The sequence below is a fragment of the Schistocerca cancellata genome, chromosome 1, assembly GCF_023864275.1.
Source record: "Schistocerca cancellata isolate TAMUIC-IGC-003103 chromosome 1, iqSchCanc2.1, whole genome shotgun sequence".
In the NCBI taxonomy this organism is placed as follows: domain Eukaryota; kingdom Metazoa; phylum Arthropoda; class Insecta; order Orthoptera; family Acrididae; genus Schistocerca; species Schistocerca cancellata.
The window spans coordinates 541,655,022-541,674,069 of NC_064626.1; the positions used below are offsets into that span (position 1 = coordinate 541,655,022).

The following is a 19,048-nucleotide window of genomic DNA, read 5'->3' on the forward strand; positions in this document are numbered from 1 at the left end:
TCCTCCGTATAGTGCCAATCTTCCCCATACGATTTCCATACTTTTAGAAACTATGATAACGTTCTGTTTAAATTTCAATAAAATTTACCGACTATAACGTAAGATGACCTTTAAGAGAGACATAACATAGCCATACGCCAGTGTTTCGAGTTTGTTCACACCAGATCCTCTAGTTTGGTCAGTAGGCTTTAACGAACAGGGAATCGGTGTGCCGAACGTACGATACTCTAACGCTGATGTCGAGCACAAGCAGCTATTGCTCAGTAAGGTATGAGACCTAACTGGCGTACTACAGAAGGGATCTACCATGACAGTAATATTTCTATGCTGACTAGTGAAGCTACTCTAATACATTGACAACCACCGTTAGTCTCATTTAGTGGAAATTATTGGAAATCCGAATGGCAAACTACGACTTATTATTGCTCCCGATTACAAGTTGTGATACAAATGCAGACAAAAAGTTTGAAAACATATCAAGAAAGTTGCTGTTGGCTTCACTCTGAAGTCTGTTCTGGTGCTGTTCTCTACGCTTCTCTATCCTACGCAAGCTTCTTCTTCTCGAATAACTACTGCAACCTACATCCATTTGAAATCGCTTACTCTATTCATCTCTTCGTCTTCATCTAAAATTTTTACCTCGAACGTACCTTAAATACCAGACTAATGATTCCACGACGTCTCAGAATCTGTCATATCAACCAATTTCTTCATTTAGTCGACTTATATCGCAAATTTCGGTTCTCCTATCAAAAGGCAAAAAGAATTAGCTATAAGTAGAAAAGACACGTCAGTTTCTAACACCATAGCTCTAATGCTCTACTGATTTATTTTGCCTTTTTGTTTTATTTAATGTTACATCGTTGAGTTTCTGTAAATGTTGTAGGATTGAATCGATACCATGAGAGTGGTTATTCTTTTCTGTGTAAAAACTTTCATGTCATGGTTTTATTCTATGCAATGTAGTGTATCCATCTTTTAAATTCTTAGTCTCATTTGGAGGGAACAAAACTTAATACATATAATTGTAATTTTGTTTAAATATTTTTTTTTGTAGAAATACTAATATGTGCAAATGTTCTGTTTCGATTAATATGTTTGGCTGTTGTTATGTAATTGCTGTTCCTCACTTAGGGTTCTTAGTTATTTTGTATGTAAAAGGTGTTGTGGTTCCCCTCGGGAACGGAAGCATGCAGCCCGCGCAAATTGTAGTTGGCCTAGGCAGAAAAGGTGGAATTGAGAGTCAGACGGGGACGAGCTACAAACTATCAATAGCTCATGCAAAAGTTGTGTATTGTGCTGGTGGCGAGACAGGGTTTTCGTGCCACTTTCCAATGTCTCGAATGGACGGATAAACAGCTGGATCTATTCTGGAATTGGTATCTATTATCGCCACCAAGAAACGACAGGGTCCAGCATTTCCGCCTGCTAATCCACCCACCGACATGCACTCGCCACCACGTTGGGCAGTCACTGAAAAAGGAACCAAGGAATTGTAAATATGTAATGTAAAGGATAAGGTCATTGGATGTTTTAGTGTGCGCAAATATAAGGTAACTTATCCTCGAACTCTTATACCTACCTTGGTTTTTTATCCCTTGTGACACAACCACTTAGGTCCTTGCCATGTCAAAAATGCTTACCGAGTGTCCATATTGTGAAAATAGGAAAGCCCAGTGTTTTACTAATTAATGCCAACTGAACATAGTAAAAAAAAAAGTTAAAGTTTATGTAGCGGAACTGAGTAATATAGTAAATGGTGCTTGTTGAAAATAATCTTTCTATTAAAACTGTTTATTAATATTTTGTTGCCAACTTCTAAAGTGAATGTTCTCAGAACTGTGGCTTATAGAGTTTTGCAAATTAAGTGATCACAGTGCAGTCTGTTGAAAATCACTCAAAGGTGAGCTATTGTCTTATAACCACGTCAAGTTGTGTTCTACTGCAGTAAAAGTTGAGCACTATTACTGATGAAAGTTACATGTTCATGCTTGATAAGGGCTTGTTTCTCTGGTGTATTGAAAGTGTGTTTAATTCGCTCTGCTACAGTGGTCAAGATTAAGGGGCCCCTCCACTGAAAGTAGTTAAAATGCACAAAGTTACTTAAATATGGAAAGTTTCAATTACTCTTGCTATTCAGGTCAAATTCTGTACAATATTGGGTCTTTCTTGTGTATTGAAGGTTCATATTAATAGTGTAATAGGATCCACAGTTTATCCTTTATACTCATGATAAATAAGAACTAATAAAAAAGACCACTTTCTATGACAACAGCAACGTCTTATATTCAAAATTCAGTGAGAAATTGTATGTTAGTGAAATCCATTTAACTTTCATTCTAAATAGAAAAGTATTTAGTTGTGAGAGAATCTATGCACAATAACTAATTATACTGTGAACCATATTCATATTTCATGTCAGATAGGAATATGTTTGAAAAGTAATTTTGAGCCTATGCCCAGTTTACGATTCCGCAGAGGATATTAATAGTGACATTATTGAGACCATTCAGTTTGACTAAGTCCTCAAGATAATACTGTGATTCGTTATTTATGCAAATAGTTTGTTCTGATCTGTTAGCTCCAACCTTAACGTGAACACACTGTATGCAGGTGCCAGAGTTCATTGCATTCGCGTGTGGCAAATTATAGGTTGTGTTTGTCCGATAAAGTTACTCATACCTATTTTCTTGAACAAGAATGTCCATCGTTCTCGTGCCTAATTAGGCTGGCGACCGTTTCCTTCACTCTTTGAACTGTGTAGATAGGTAAAATATTGTTTATTACTGTTTAAATATTTACATAATTCTCACTTTCATTTTCGATAAGCGACCTCCGTTAGGTACAATAGATCAATATAACAGAATTCCTCTCAGAGGGTAACACTGCTCTGTTGCTTTATACCATAATTGCTTTAACACGAACTGCCTCCTACTTTAAGGTTATGGTATAGCAGTAGCAGGTGATAGTGTTAAAAGTTACGTACAATCTTAATGGCTACAGACTTTGCACATGTTTTTTTTTTTTTTACTACGCTTGTTGTATCAAACAAAAGAGTATGAAATATTATTCCAAAAAAAGGTGTGGCTCCGCGAGACAAAAGAAGTAAATAGGAACAAACAAAATTTCAGCGGAAAGAGTAGCACTTATTGAAGAACACATCAGAAGTTTCCCTAAGTATTCAAGTCACTACAGCAGAGCAAACGCTGTCAATAAAATGTTCCTTAATCCAGACATGAATCTAACAATTATGTACAACCTGTACAAAGAATCATGTGAGGAAAGAGGAATCGGGCCTGAAAAAGAAAGGATTTATCGAAAAATTTTCAACACAATGTTTAATTTGGGTTTTCAAAGGCCTCAGACAGATACCTGTGTCACGTGCGACAAGCTCCACATAAAAATGCCACAGATGAAGGAAGAAAGTTGGCGATGAAACCAAAAGAATTACACTCGAGAAAGGCTGAAGCTATAAAACAATTAAAAGAAAAAAAGCACGAAGCGGTTCTAGGCGCTTCAGTCTGGAACCGCTCGACCGCTACGGTCGCAGGTTCGAATCCTGCCTGGGGCTTGGATGTGTGTGATGTCCTTAGGTTAGTTAGGTTTAAGTAGTTCCAAGTTCTAGGGGACTGATGACCTCAGATGGTTAAAAATTTTGAATAATTTTTTTTGAAAATCACCAAAACAAGGCAAAATATACAGCATCAATCTGTTTTGACTTTCAAAGAATGATACCAACGCCTGCAGTTAAAAACTCCAAAGCGTATTATATGCGACAACTGCGGACATATAACTTAAATGTCCATAATCTCAAAGACGGTATCGGTAAAATGTACATGTGGCATGAGGGGCAAACCAACAGGGGGGCCGCGCGGGATTAGCCGAGCGGTCTCAGGCGCTGCAGTCATGGACTGTGCGGCTGGCCCCGGCGGAGGTTCGAGTCCTCCCTCGGGCATGTGTGTGTGTGTTTGTCCTTAGGATAATTTATGTTAAGTAGCGTGTAAGCTTAGGGACTGATGACCTTAGCAGTTAAGTCCCATAAGATTTACAAAAAAATAAAAGAAAAAAACCAACAGGGGGTGTCAGGTAATAATGAGTTGCCTTCTAAAATACATTGAGACCCTCCCTAGCTACATCAAACACAATGCGGCATTTGCCGACAAACGTGAAGGCCAGAACAAGAGCCATTTGACGTCAAAATTTTGGTTGTACGTGGTAAGAAACACAGGCATTGAGACAGTCACCCAGCATTACTTTGTACCTGGCCACTCGTACAACGAGTGTTACCAAGACTTTGGGCATATACAGATAAAAAAAAAGAAAACCAACTGAGAGACGTGCGTTCCGCACGACTGGTTAAAACTAGTAGCATCAGCATTTCGGAGGTTTATTGTAACTAAAATGAGAGATAAGGACTTTGTTGATGTTGACGCCCTGAACAATGTTATCCCCAAAAAGGTAAAAGGCATCAGAGAAATGCAAATTCTTAAATCTGAGGAGAGTACTCCAGGCATCCTGCACTACAAGTATTCGGCAGCGTACGTAGAGGCATACAGTCAACTTAGCCTGAAACAAATCGCTACTGGAAAACTACGTGCAAAACTCCAAATTCTACAACCAACGACAACAAAGCCGAAACTAAAACCACAAAAAGCAAAAGACCTGATTGAGCTGCTCCAGTTTGTACCACCCATCCATCATTCCTTTTATTTGGAGTTAAAAAATGTAGCCGCTTGGCCTCAAGCCCAAGCAGAAAGTCGACATGATAAAGAGGCATTACTAAGAAGTTTAAGCTCTGGACAATGTTTAAGGAAATGACGAGAATGAATGAAAATTTGTATTTTTTTATGTTTTTGGATCTTTACTTTTTGTAATACTATTATTAGGTCTTAAAAATAAAGACAAGTGCTTATCTACTTTCAAAATAATTTCATTACTGACCTAAATTCAGAATCAAAGAGGTACAAGTGCAGATGTACAAGAGATCCAAGTGCAGCGTGCGAAACATGGTGAACTTTCAGTATATAAAAATACATTTATATATAATTAAAATAATGTTTTAATACGTTGTATGAGAAGCTATACCATTGAGGTACATGGTAATGTAAACAAAACTACCTAACCCCAAATATGACTTACTGGAATTTCTTTGAACTTTAACTTGAATTATTTCGAAGTAATGTTTTTTGTACTTGGAACTCTTGGCTTCTAGGCGCCACAATTATAACATTCCTCTTGAGGTATCAGGGTATCTCACTGGCCTTATAAACCTCCTACAGCCGGTGTAATACTTCTGTCATTGCTGGCTCCACCAAGGATATCAGTAGCTCTAGGGCTATGTCGTCTTTTCCAGGTACCTTGTTTACATTTAGGTCTTTCAGTGCTCTTTTAAATTTTTCTCACAGTATCAAGTGTTCCCCATCATTCTAATCTCCTTCCTCTTCCCTTTCTTTAATATTGCCGTCAAGTTCATTTCCTTTGTGTTGGCTCTCCATACATTCCTTTCGCCTTTCAGCTTTCGCTTCTTTACTTACACCTAAGATCTTGATATTCACACAGCGGCTGCTCTTTTCTCCAAGGCCCCTTCAGTTTTCCTGTGGCTGCTACGTTCCTCATCTTTTTACGTGATTCTATAGACTTGCTTTTATTCTCTAGCCATGCCTAGTTAGCCATTTTCCGCTTTCTATTAGTCTCATTTCGCAAACCTGTGTATTTCCTATTGCCTACTTCGTTTGCTGCATTTATATGTTCTCCTTGCGTCAGTTAAACTCAGTATCTCCTGATATGTCCAAGGATTTCTCCCAAACTTAGATCTTTTCCTATTCGATCCCCTACTGCCTTCACCATTTCCGTCCCAAAGATACGCACTCGTATCCTGCTGTATTCCGTTGTGCTGTTCAAGTCAGTCATTGCCTAATGCTCCCTGCGATACTGTCAGAAAGCTATAGTCCTTTATTTTAAACAGGTACCATCTTTTTGTTTTCGTACCTTTTTGTATTATCTTCAAATTGCTCTACAGTTCATAATCAACTAACTTTGATGAGAGTGGCATCGGCCCCTGGTATGTCTTACAGTTTAAATCTGGTTACAAAATACCGTATCTTATCAGTATAGGATTAATCACAAACCTTACGGAGTCTCCAGGTCTGTTTCGTGTATGCGGATTCCTTCCACGATTATTAAACTTAGTGATAGCGACGGGTAAATTACGCTCTGTGTGAAATTCTATCATGCAGTTTCCTCTTCCATTCCTTTCCCCTGGTTCGCATTCTCCTCTTACTTTTCTTGATACCGAATTCCAGTCCCCCAACACAACTGAACTTCCCTCTCCCTTAACTGCGTGAATAACTAACTTCATCTCACTGTACATTCTCTCAATCTCTTCATCATCATTGGAGATAGTTGGCACATAAACCTGTAATACAGTGGTGGGTGTGTATCTTTGCTATCATAATGCGTAATGGAAGCTTCCCCGCCTTAATGTTTTCTTATTCATTATGACACCTACACATGCGTTACCCCATACTGATTTTGTATTTATGACCATCGACTCCTTCGACCAGAAGTTCTGTACATTCTTCCACCGAACTGCAATAATTCCCATTATATGTAACGCCATCTCTCCACTTCCCTTCCTAAATTTTTTCCTACCAAAATAAGGGATCCAACATTCCACACTCTGACTAGTATTGTTTTTCCTGTGATGACGACGTTCTCACTTTTGACCCCCCCAACCCCCTAGACACCTGAATGACGGAATATTTTACCTCGAAAATATTTTACTACGGAGGAAGCCATTATCACTTAACTATTCAGTAGAGCTGCATGTTCACGTGAAAAGCAAGAGCTGTAGCTTTCCCTTGCTTTCAGTTGTTCATACCACTAATGCAACTAGGCCATCTTAACTGGTGTTACAAAGTTAGATCAGCCTATTATACAAACTGCTGCACTTGCACATACCGAAAATCTGTTGAATTTGTTTAGGACTTACATGCTTGTCTGGCCTCTCCACATATAACGCTCCACTGTGGTTACACGTGCGGTAAGATCACCTATATCGTTGGCACGTGCAAGCCACCCTACCTCCACAAGATCCGTGGTTCATGGAGAGATGTATCAAGTAAGAACATACGAATTGCTCCAGTATGGCATGCCAAAGTGCATGAAATAGCTGAGACAGAAATTATATAGTTCTGAAACCTACTAGCTTCGTCAACTACAGCTTCTTAACGTCTAGGCACACTATGTGATCTAAAGTATCCCCACACCCCATAAACCAAACGTTTTTCATATTATGTTCATTGTGCTGCCACCCAATGCCAGGTACTCGTGAGAGAGCAGAATGGGGTGATCCGCGGAACTCACAGTCTTCGAACATGGTCAAGTGATTCGGTGTCACTTGTGCCATACGATAGTGCGCGAGGTTTCCACACTCCTTAACATCTCTAGGTCTACTGTTTCTGATGTGAAAGTGAAGTGGAAACGTGAAGGGTCACGTACAGCACAAAAGCGTACAGGCCGACCTCGTCTGTTGGCTGACAGAGACCGCCGACAGTTGAAGAGGGTCGTAATGTGTAATAAGCAGACATCTATCCAGACCATCACACAAGAATTCCTAACTGCATCTGGATCCACTGAAAGTACTATGAGAGTTAGGGGGGAGGTGAGAAAACTTGGATTTCATGGTCTAGCGGCTGCTCATAAGCCACAGATCACGCCGGTAAATGCCAAACGACGCCTCTCTTGGTGTAAGGAGCGTAAGCATTGGACGACTGAACTGTGAAAAAACGTTGTGTGGAGTGACGAATCACGGTACACAATGTGGTGATCCGATGGCAGGGTGTAGGTATGGCGAATGCCCGGTGAACGTCAACTGCCAGCGTGTGTTGTGCCAACAGTAAAATTCGGTGGCGGTGGTGTTATGGTCTGATAGTTTTTTTTTTTCATGGAGGGAGCTTTCACCCCTTGCTGCTTCGCGTGGCACTACCACAGCACAGGCCTACATTGACGTTTTAAGCACCTTCTTGCTTCCCACTGTTTAAGAGCAATTCGGGGATTACGATTGCATCTTTCAACACAATCGGGCCTGTTCATAATGCATGGCTTGTGGCGGAGGCGTTACACGACAATAACGTTCCTGTAATGGACTGGCCTGCATAGAATCCTGACCTGAATGCTACAGAACACCTCTGGGGTGTTTTGGAGCTCCGACTCCGTGGCAGGCCTCATCGACCAACATTGATACCTCTTTTCAATGCAGTACTGCGTGAAGAATGGGCTGCCATTCCCCAAGAAACCTTCCAACATCTGAATGAACGCATGCCTGCGAGAGTGTGGGCCAACACCATATTTAATTCCAGCATTACCGATGGAGGGAGACACGAACTTGTAAGTCATTTTCAGCCAGGTGTCTGGATAGTTTTGATCACATAGTGTACTTCGTGATTGAACGATATGTTTGAACTTAGTAATGTATGGTGCCTTCCCAATAACTAATATGTGCGTTCATTATGTGGACTACCAAATACGCAAAAACAGTTTATACTCTATTACTAATGAAGGAAAATTACTTACACCAGACGTGACAAACATAATTGAACACAAGTTTGCCATATTGAAAAACAGAAGAATGAAGGTAGAAATGTTCATTGCTGTCTGCAACAAAGAGGATGACCTGCAACAAAAATTTGTCATGTGAACTGTGAGAAAACTGAAAACAAGAATGTTACAATAGAGGAACTGGTTATTGATTATACTGCAACTGGTACTCTGTTTGGTGGTGATGGGAAACTTAAGCTTGCAGTTATTTACTACTTGGCGAAGACTCTTCTCATATCTTCCCAGTTTTGAGGGAAAATATACTGTGCCAGAAAAAATAACTAAAGCACCCATATCACATTTCGGACGGCAGTATAACTTCTTACAGTGACACAACAACAGCAGGTATGTAAATGATTAAATACGCAGTTCTCAGTGGCAGCTAGACCGGCCAACAAAGTGTATTAGTGTCGTTCGTTTTTAACATTGTTACCAGGTCTGGAGCGGTATATTAATGGTCTGAACTGTATCAGATGTTGAGTGATCACCGGAAAGGGCACTCGTCTGAGACAGTATCGGCACCTGACGGGGTTTGAAACGGTCCGTGTTGAGGGTCTCCAGTTGAGCGTTTGGTCAAATAGTGCAGTTATTTTTTGTGACAGTGGCCCGATTTTTAACTGCATTTCACCGTAGGGGGCAGACATCCTGCTTATCATATTTCGGTCGACCACGTCTGACCACCACAAGGGAGGATTGCCGCACTGTGCATCAGTGACATCGTAACTCCTTCACATTTGCACCTGCAGTCCGTGAACATCTTACGCCATTTGCACCATTGGCCGGGCAGCCGAAGCATGGAATTATAGCTTCATGTGTAAGCTGCCATTAACACCACAACTCGAACGGCTACATGACCGGGAAGCATGCAGGGTTGGTGAACGAATCTGCATTGCGTTCAGGAATGAACCACAGTTCTCCACCATCCGGGTATTGTCGTGAGCGAATATGGAGACAACCTACTTAGAGGCACAGCGGCATTACTCCTTCGATCATGACGTCAGACAACCGGGTATGGCTTCACGTCACGGTTGATAGTGATGAAAGAACTCTGATGACATAACGATATACCACACACTTACTGCGTCCTCCTGAGTTACCCCCCCCCCCCCCCCCACGTGAAACCACGGTGGTGCCACTTATCAACACGACAATATTCGTCCACATATGTCACGTGTCTCTGTGAACTGTCCGTTTGATGTTGAAGTATTCCTGCGGCCATGAAGATTCCAGATCAGTCCCTGTCAGAACATACACTACTGGCCATTAAAACTGCTACACTAAAAAGAAATGCAGATGATAAACGGGTATTCATTGGACAAATATATTATACTAGAACTGACATGTGATTACATTTTCACGCAATTTGGGTGCATAGATCCTGAGAAATCAGTACCCAGAAAAACCACCTCTGGCCGTAATAACGGTCTTGATACGCATGGGCATTGAGTCAAACAGAGCTTGGATGGCGTGTACAGGTACAGCTGCCCATGCAGCTTCAACACGATACCACAGTTCATCAAGAGTAGTGAGTGGCGTATTGTGACGAGCCAGTTGCTCGGCCACCATTGACCAGACGTTTACAATTGGTGGCGGTCGGGGTGGCCGAGCGGTTCTAGGCGCTACAGTCTGGGACCGCACGACCGCTACGGTCGCAGGTTCGAATCCTGCCTCGGGGATGGGTGTGTGTGATGTCCTTAGGTTAGTTAGGTTTAAGTAGTTCTAAGTTCTAGGGGACTAATGACCTCAGAAGTTAAGTCCCATACTGCTCAGCGCCATTTTTCAATTGGTGAGAGATCTGGAGAATGTGCTGGCCAGGGCAGCAGTCGAACATTTTCTGTACCTAGAAAGGTCCATACAGGACCAGCAACATGCGGTCGTGCATCATCCTGCTGAAATGTAGGTTTCCGCAGGGATCGAATGAAGGATAGAGCCACGGGTCGTAACACATGTGAAATGGAACGTCCACTATTCAAAGCGCCGTCAATGCGAACAAGAGGTGACCGAGACGTGTGATCAATGGCACCCCATACCATCCCGCCGGGTGATACGCCAGTATGGCGACGACGAATACACGCTTCCAATGTGCGTTCACCGCGATGACGCCAAACACGGATGCGACCATCATGATGCTGTAAACAGAAACTGGATACATCCGAAAAAATGACACCATCGCAGGTGCTCCTGTCTGTGATGCAGCGTCACGTCTAACCGCAGCCATGGTCTCAGAGCTGATAGTCCATGCTGCCGTAACTTCGTCGAACTGTTCGTGCAGATGGTTGTTGTCTTGCAAACGTCACCATCTGTTGACTCTGGGATCGAGACGTGGCTGCACGATCAGTTACAGCCATGCGGATAAGATGCCTGTCATCTTGACTGCTAGTCGGCGTTCCGTATAATCCTCCTGAACCCACAGATTACATATTCTGCTAACAGTCATTGGCTCTCGACCAACGCGAATAGCAATATCGTGATACGATAAACCTCAATCGCGATAGGCTACAATCCGACCTTTATCAAAGCCTGAAACGTGATGGTACGCATTTCCCCCCTTACACGAAGCATCACAACAACGTTTCACCAGGCAACGCGGATCAACTGCTGTTCGTGTATGAGAAATCGGTTGGAAACTTTCCTCATGTCAGCACGTTGTAGGTGTCGCCACCGGCGCCAACCTTGATTGAATGCTCTGAAAAGCTAATCATTTGCATATCGCAGAATCTTCTTCCTGTCGGTTAAATTTCGCGTCTGTAGCACGTCATCCTCGTGTGTAGCAACTTTAATTGCCAGTAGTGTATGTGGGAGCCTCTCTGATGTCAGCTTGTCTCAATGCTACACCCAGGGTATCAAAGACCTGTTTTGGGTCCGGTTGCTTCATGACAGGATAAAACAGCTTTGACACGTTCCCAATCGAATCAGCGCATGCATGCGGGACAAAGGGAGTGTAACGTGGTACTGATAAGTGGGTTCGTACTGCCACGTACTTCATGAATTAGACTCGATTTTTAATCACCGAAATAACATCACATATCATTTCAATCCATGAAGTTACATTTTATGTCCTCCTTCCTTACTGGGAACCTAAGTTTTTCTATCACACAGCATATATTCGCTCCACAAGCTTCATGCCACAAGCCACTACAGAACACCTGGGGCAAACTGCTGCGAACGAATATTAGCAACTTTCAATTCTATACCATTTGCCAATGAGCGAAAGAATATTATCGTCCATACGCTTTTGATCGCACCCAAATCTTTATTATTTATTGTAATGATTCCTGCGCGAAATATACTGTGCAGGCAGCGTCACATTCTTCCATTTTTTCTCATTTACGTTCGCCATGCGTTACTGTTACATTTTCGTGCGAAATATACTGACATGCTAAGATCCTTGTTGCGTGCTTCTGATTTCGTTCAATGTCTGCTGCCATTACAACTTCATAAGATCTCCAGCAAGAGAGTAATGTTAAAATGGTAGGTGTTTCCTTCATCGTGAGATACATCTAGAACTATAGGATTACTTTACAATTGACAATGGCAGATGGTACAACGAACCACTTTCACACTATTCCTTTACCGTTTCGCTATCGAACTGTATGCGGGGAAAATGAGTACTTAAGTCTTTCCGTACGAGCTCTCATTTCTCTTATTTCATCGGAATGATGATCCATCCCTATGTAGGTGAGCGTGAAAAAATTTTTTTCGCATTCGTAGAAGGAAGTTTGTGATTAATATTCCGCCGGAAGGAAAAACCCTTTTGTTTTAATGATTGCCATCCCAATTCGCGTGTCATACCCGAGACACTTTCCTATTTCGCGATAAAACCAAATGTGCTGCTGTCCTTTGAAATTTTTTATGTTGTCCCTCGTTCCTACGTAGCAAGGGTGCCATACCACATAGCAATACTCAAGTAGAGGACGGAAACGCGTAGTGTAGGTGGTCTCTTTAGTGGATTTGTTACATCTGCCACTAAATGTGGTCTTTGTTTGGTCTCACCCTTTTCTATGTGGTCGTTCCAATTTGTTTATTTGTGTATCCAATGTGATATGATTAGGGCCATCAGGATATAACATGCATAGTACCAGTACAGTTTTTACATCATACTTACCTAAGAAATAATAATTTTAATAAGACAAGTAGTATTAAAATTGTGTGAGTGTCTGTAGTGACAATGTGATGAAACAATACCGCCTATGAAGTAATAAAGTTAATAGTGGTAGTATTTCTACGTCTGCTTCTGCTGTCACTAATAGTGATACTAGTAACAATAATAGTAATAATAATAATAATAATAAATATTGACGTAGATACAAAAAGAATTTATAGGTCTACAAAAAAAAGTTTTCTGGTATAGTCAGTTCTAGGGAAAGGAAAGAAGGCTGTAGTAGGGTAACAAATGCATACGGGGACAACGGTAATCACTGTTGCTGTATTAGTAGATGTTTTCTCAAGTGTCTTCTGAAGCTTCATTTCTGTAATATAATGCGACAGGATATTGCAGAGCCTTGTTCCTGCTATTGAGGGGGACTTCGAGGAAATGGCTAAACGATTGAGTGGACAGAAAAAGTTTTGCTCTGTTGTGAACATGTGTTTCTGCCATCTTGTTCAGACAAGAGCATTAAATTTGAGAGAAGATAAGAGGGACTGCGCGTTGGTAGGACAGTAGAGAAGTAGATGATACACAAATCTCTGCACTTGTCTACACACAGGCAGGACACTTGTGCATATAATAATGAAATATGATCAAAGAGTCGAACATCACAGATACAATGAACACAGGTATTCGTAACTAGTTCCAGATCCAGTGAGCTTTCCTGCGTACGACTAGGACAACTGACACCGGAGATATTTGTGTGCATGCGGCACAGGCTAATGGACCGTTTTGATACTTGCAGTCATCACATGACACAAGTGCTACGAGATAAGTTGGACGCAATATGTCTGTTTCGTGGTTCAGGAGGTGTACATTACTCATCACCTACTGATTAACAAGAAATAGGACTGAATACATATGGCAATGAACACTGCGCCATATTAAGAAAATATATTAAAATTATTAAAAAAACGTCATCTTGGGTTTCAACAGGAATTTTGTCATCTTCAGCTTCATTGCCAGACCGCAGAGAGAATCTGATTTGCCTCTTCATACTTGATATATCAAGGACTTCGTGAAACACCGAGCTGATACGCAGTTTGCCGCCGGCAGGAGTCGGTCGTCCCACCAATGACTGATATTGCAGCCACTACACCTTCCATCTAGAATACGACGGTGAGACTGAGCCGCAACTGAGAGTTGATGTACAGAGAAGCAAAAGTAATTTTATAACACATCGGTCACTTCAAGCTTCACTTTGAAGACTTGCATTTCGAATCAGTGAACAGCTTTCTTTCAACTCAAATACCAGGCGTGACGTGTTCCCACCTGTTTTCAGTTAACATCGTGATAATGACTGGACACTTTGCAACTGCAATTAATTCACTTGCGTGACTATAAGCATCTTCCCCCACCCCTATGTCACATAGGCCAAAACCTTGTTATTGTTAATGTTTGTCTTTTTTTTGGTTAATAACTTTATCGTAATAAATTAAAGTAGTTGTCATTCATGTCTCATTTAATAGTAACAAGTTTCCTCTTTCTTAATTCTGGAGGACACCCTAATTTTTGAGACATCTGTCAGGCTTACAGTTCATTTAAACCTGGTACACGTTGCAACTGATTCACAGAAAATGGACTGTCACTGAAATTAGATAAAACACGATACATGAAATTATGTCTGGCACAAGAATCGACGATATCTCCATAAGTAATGCATAAGGTAAATTAATAAATGAAACAGACTACTATAATTTCTTAGAGATTTATGTTGATAAGAACTTAAACGTGAAGTCTGATGTTAGATGTCCTCTTAAATGTTCAAGCTGTGCATCGATTGGGTTGTGGGTAGTCTCATTTATTGCAGTCAAGAAGCTGGACTTTTTTTTTTTACCATTTTCATTCCACCTTGTAACTCATCCCCTTTTTACCAACTACAGTAATGGGCCACGAATGAAGAACTCTTTTTCTTACAGTAAATTTGTTATGACATCACGTACTGGGATAATTTGTTACTTAGAAAGAAAGTATTTATTGCACTGAGGTGTGCAGCAAGGATAATATTTGGTGCCCCTTGACAACTTCTTGTGCACAGCTGTTTAAACAGTTGAGTTTGCTGGCAACTGCCTCAGATTGCATTTACTGTATTCCATAGATTACAGTAAACAATCCCAAAGAGTTAAGGAAGCCAAGAACCTCATAAATGTAACAGTAGAAGAATAAACAATTTAGTCAATCTGTACCTCAGCCATAATGTATGCAGAAATGAGTGGTATTTAGCGATTAAAATCTTTGACCTCTTACCCAGAAAGTCATAAAATTATCTTCAGATTCCTACTGAACTCAGAAATACTTCACAGTTCTTTCCACTCCACGCAAAAAAATCTCTGAATGTGGTACACTGGTAGAGTGAACGTGTATTTAAACGAAAGAGAGACAGATGGAGTATTAAGTATAAATTAATCAATGTATGTTAGAAAGAAAATAATTGGGAGAAGGAGAGAGAGAGAGAACGTGAATATAGTCAAGTAACAGTCACTGTGTGCGTGTAAAACACACCTTAAGAAATTAAGTAATTGGTCATATGCTACCTTCTTCTTTTAATGAAAAAAGCGCACTCTGATTGTAAAACTGGCTCGGTCTATTTGATGGCCATAAGCCGCCATTACGATCCATCGAAAATGCATATAATCAGCTAACTCAGTGAGTATCTGCATCTCCAATCATCAGAGTACGTTTTGTTAAAGTTCCCTTTGTATATACCAATGTTCATAAAATGTTCATCGTTTTGATTTGCAGCTCCTTGTGTTGGCCGTGTTTGCAGTTAAATTGTTGGATGTGATGTCCACGAGTTACGCAAAACACCGTTTTTTCTCAGTACCCAAACATGTTTCGGCACGACTGTGGTATCATCAGTGAGTTTTCGTTTTTATTTAATCTGTAATGTGAACATTTTTATTAAATGATTGTGTGCATAATTGAACTAAAGATGCACATAATTTTTATAATCATGTAACAAAAATGTTCCCATTACATAATAAATAGATACGAAAACCTACTGATGATGGCACAGTGGTGCCAAAACATGTTTGGGTACTGAGAAAAAACGGTGTTTTGAATAAATGGCGGGCCTCACATCCAACAATGAGATTAACACATTAGTTTACGTATATTGAACTGTAATTGGGCCTTTTGTCTTTACTCTTGTCTGTTATGTAGATCAACTCGACAACTGTATTATAATTAAAAACTGTAATCAATAAACATTGTACCTATAGAGTAGAGTAATGGTGTTCCAAAAATTGCTTTTTTCAGTACATTGCAGGTGTGCAGCACTATCAGCAAAATTTACCCATCTGGATTATTTATTAGTTGGTTACAAGATCAATACTGTATTAATAGTAAATCACTACTGCCCCATACTCTGCAGCTATGTAGAGTGAAATCCATCACCATACTTGTTTGTCACTACAAATGGCTCTGAGCACTATGGGACTTAACATCTGAGGTCATTAGTCCCCTAGAACTTAGAACTACTTAAACCTAACTAACCTAAGGACGTCACACACATCCATGCCCGAGGCAGGATTCGAACCTGCGACCGTAGCGGACACGCGGTTCCAGACTGACGCGCCTAAAACCGCTCGGCCACACCGGCCGGCTTTGTCACTACAGAACCAAGTCGGTACGACTTCGGTAATAATTACCTAATCAAATGATTAGGGATCCAGCATTCTCCTAGCTGTTTATAGGAAGGTGATGGTGTTACTTTTTATGTGTCAGCACAATATTTTCATCTCTTACAATTTCCAAAGAAATAGTACATAAGGCGTTCGTTACCGTATGTACCAAATGTGGATACAACATATTCGAAGTTAGTTGGCGATCATGTACATCACATATCGTTAGCAAAATGCTTCCCATATACATAAATATATGTAGGCTAATACAGTGCAGTTTTCTGTATATTCTGTTGATTACACTGTACTCCAGGTCCGTCATTTTAACACCTTAAGGACAGACAAATGTGTTCAGTTGTATTCTGATGCTAACCTGAGAATTGCCTGGTGATGAAGAACATTCTTCACTAGCTTAGAGAACATTTCATCTGAAGCGGCGTCTGAGGATTCGTCTACAGGTGGAGTCGCGTGACCAACACCGGGTGCCATAAACGACCGTTCGCTCCTGACTCCATATAGATAATCAAGCGACGCTGTATCCTTCAGATGGAAATCATGCATTGATGAAATGCTTTGATCTAAGACTTCTATTTCGGCTGCAACGAACATCATGAGGCGAACAAAGAAAACATCCAGGCACAGCGTGGCTTCCGCCGTTATCGTCAGACAGGTGGCTTGGATGATGAACAGCAGTTCATACGTCGGTGACGAGTGCGTGTCTGCGGGCAGCCAGAGTGGCAGCGGCAGCTGTCGCTGGTCCTGCTGACCAGCTGCCAGGGCGCCATTGGAAAGCAGCGGAGACGCCACCCAGCACATCACCGCAGGCACAGTCATCACCTGCAGAGTAGGATAAACGTCACAGGTTTTATCTCCTGTTACTGGTCTTCTGTTGTTAGGAATGAATGAATATAAATAACATGTTGTGCACCGGTAAATATTTTGGAACTAACATGGTTACAATACGGTTTTAATTAATGAAGTAGTATCGTTTCGAATCTGTTCAGCTGATTATCACATTGATATTCCAAGCATAAACCGCAGTTCTTTTTCTTATTAAAGCTGATTTCTGTTCGGAGAGACTTCCATATATTTTTGTGGACACTCAAAAGCGCAGAAATGCACTTTACGATGAAGGAAATTACCCGCCAACAATTACTAAAGTTTCCAGATGAAGGAGCCAAGTCGAAAGTACTGTATCAAAAGGCGCTGGGCGCTTGCAGTTCTATATCGCAATAAAAGAAGTTACAGAGTGGTGCAACATTTTGCCATGAGTAAGTTTCACGGATGCTTTTGGGTCTTTTTTATCTTATTAAGGGATGATACGAACTACATACTCAACGAACATTGCAATGCGTTTTGTGCAAACAGCTTTATCTTTGCAACTAATGTTTGCGGAGGGAACGCAATAACCAGAGAGAGTATGGCCATCTCTACTTTCGAACAGATATCACGAGCCGAATTGCACATATGATCACTACTGTTACCTATGTATCGCCTTCGTTTATTTGCGTCATTTTGTCATCTGCAAAAAGACGGCGAGTCTCAATAATATCGCACGTGACTCTAGGAAAAGTTTGAGCGGTGCCGCGAATATTGAAGGTAAACTAACTTCCATGGAGAACACCACTCGAAATATCTTTAAAAACTACAAGGCTTCCCCCGTTATCTGGGTAGAGACGTGTGCACACCGTAGGTTTCAAGAGGACAGGACGTGCATTAGAAATAAGAGCCACCTTCTCCTGAAGCAGGTGCATAGGCAGAGAACAGTTAACTGGGCTACAGATCTGATTTCTTGGAAGGGATCAAGCCGCTAAATGAATTCTCTGCCGGCCGGAGTGGCCGTGCGGTTCTGGGAGCTGCAGTCCGGAGCCGAGCGACCGCTACGGTCGCAGGTTCGAATTCTGCCTCGGGTGAGGATGTGTGTGATGTCCTTCGGTTAGTTAGGTTTAATTAGTTCTAAGTTCTAGGCGACTGGTGACCTCAGAAGTTACGTCGCATAGTGCTCAGAACGATTTGAACCATTTTTTTTGAATTCTCTATGATATCTTATCTGATACTAAGAATAAAGAAAGCACTTCATGGCTACTCAGAGAAGAGATATGCCTATATACCCCACCATCTCCACAACGGAAAAATTTCAACGAAATTTATTCAGTGATGTGCAACGGCCAGAGTGTGCTGCTGTCCACAGTCTCTTCCCGGGAACTGGGTGTTTGTGTTGTCCTCATAATTTCATCATCATCATCATGCTTGACAGTGGCAAATTTGGACTGAGAAAAATTGGGACTTTCTATTTAATTATTTATTTATTTATTTATTTATTTATTCAGTGATGTGCAACGGCCAGAGTGTGCTGCTGTCGACAGTCTCTTCCCGGGAACTGGGTGTTTGTGTTGTCCTCATAATTTCATCATCATCATCATGCTTGACAGTGGCAAATTTGGACTGAGAAAAATTGGGACTTTCTATGGGCGCTGATGACAGCGCAGTTGAGCGATCCACCAATCCAACATCACGATCAGAGCGTGCAGCCATCTCAGGTGCTTGAAGGTCCTGATTGAAAACACATCAGAACGGTTTCTGAAACTGGCAAATACTACGATATACCACATGCAATTAGGGGATATAACGATCTTGCGTGTGACCAAACACTACGGTCAGTACTCCGGGTACTTACAAT

General features: G+C 41.2%; 1 protein-coding gene across 1 annotated transcript in view; it reads right to left on the bottom strand.

The window, feature by feature from the left end:
* Positions 1–19,048, bottom strand: part of LOC126189591 (odorant receptor Or1-like) — a 48,306-nt gene that overhangs the window by 16,508 nt on the left and 12,750 nt on the right. Inside the window, exons 3-4 of the mRNA XM_049930958.1 lie at positions 16,742–17,205; positions 8,575–8,674 (exon numbers count right to left, since the gene is read on the bottom strand). Of these exons, the coding sequence (XP_049786915.1) occupies positions 8,575–8,674; positions 16,742–17,205 (564 nt within the window). The remainder of the gene's footprint in view (positions 1–8,574; positions 8,675–16,741; positions 17,206–19,048) is intronic.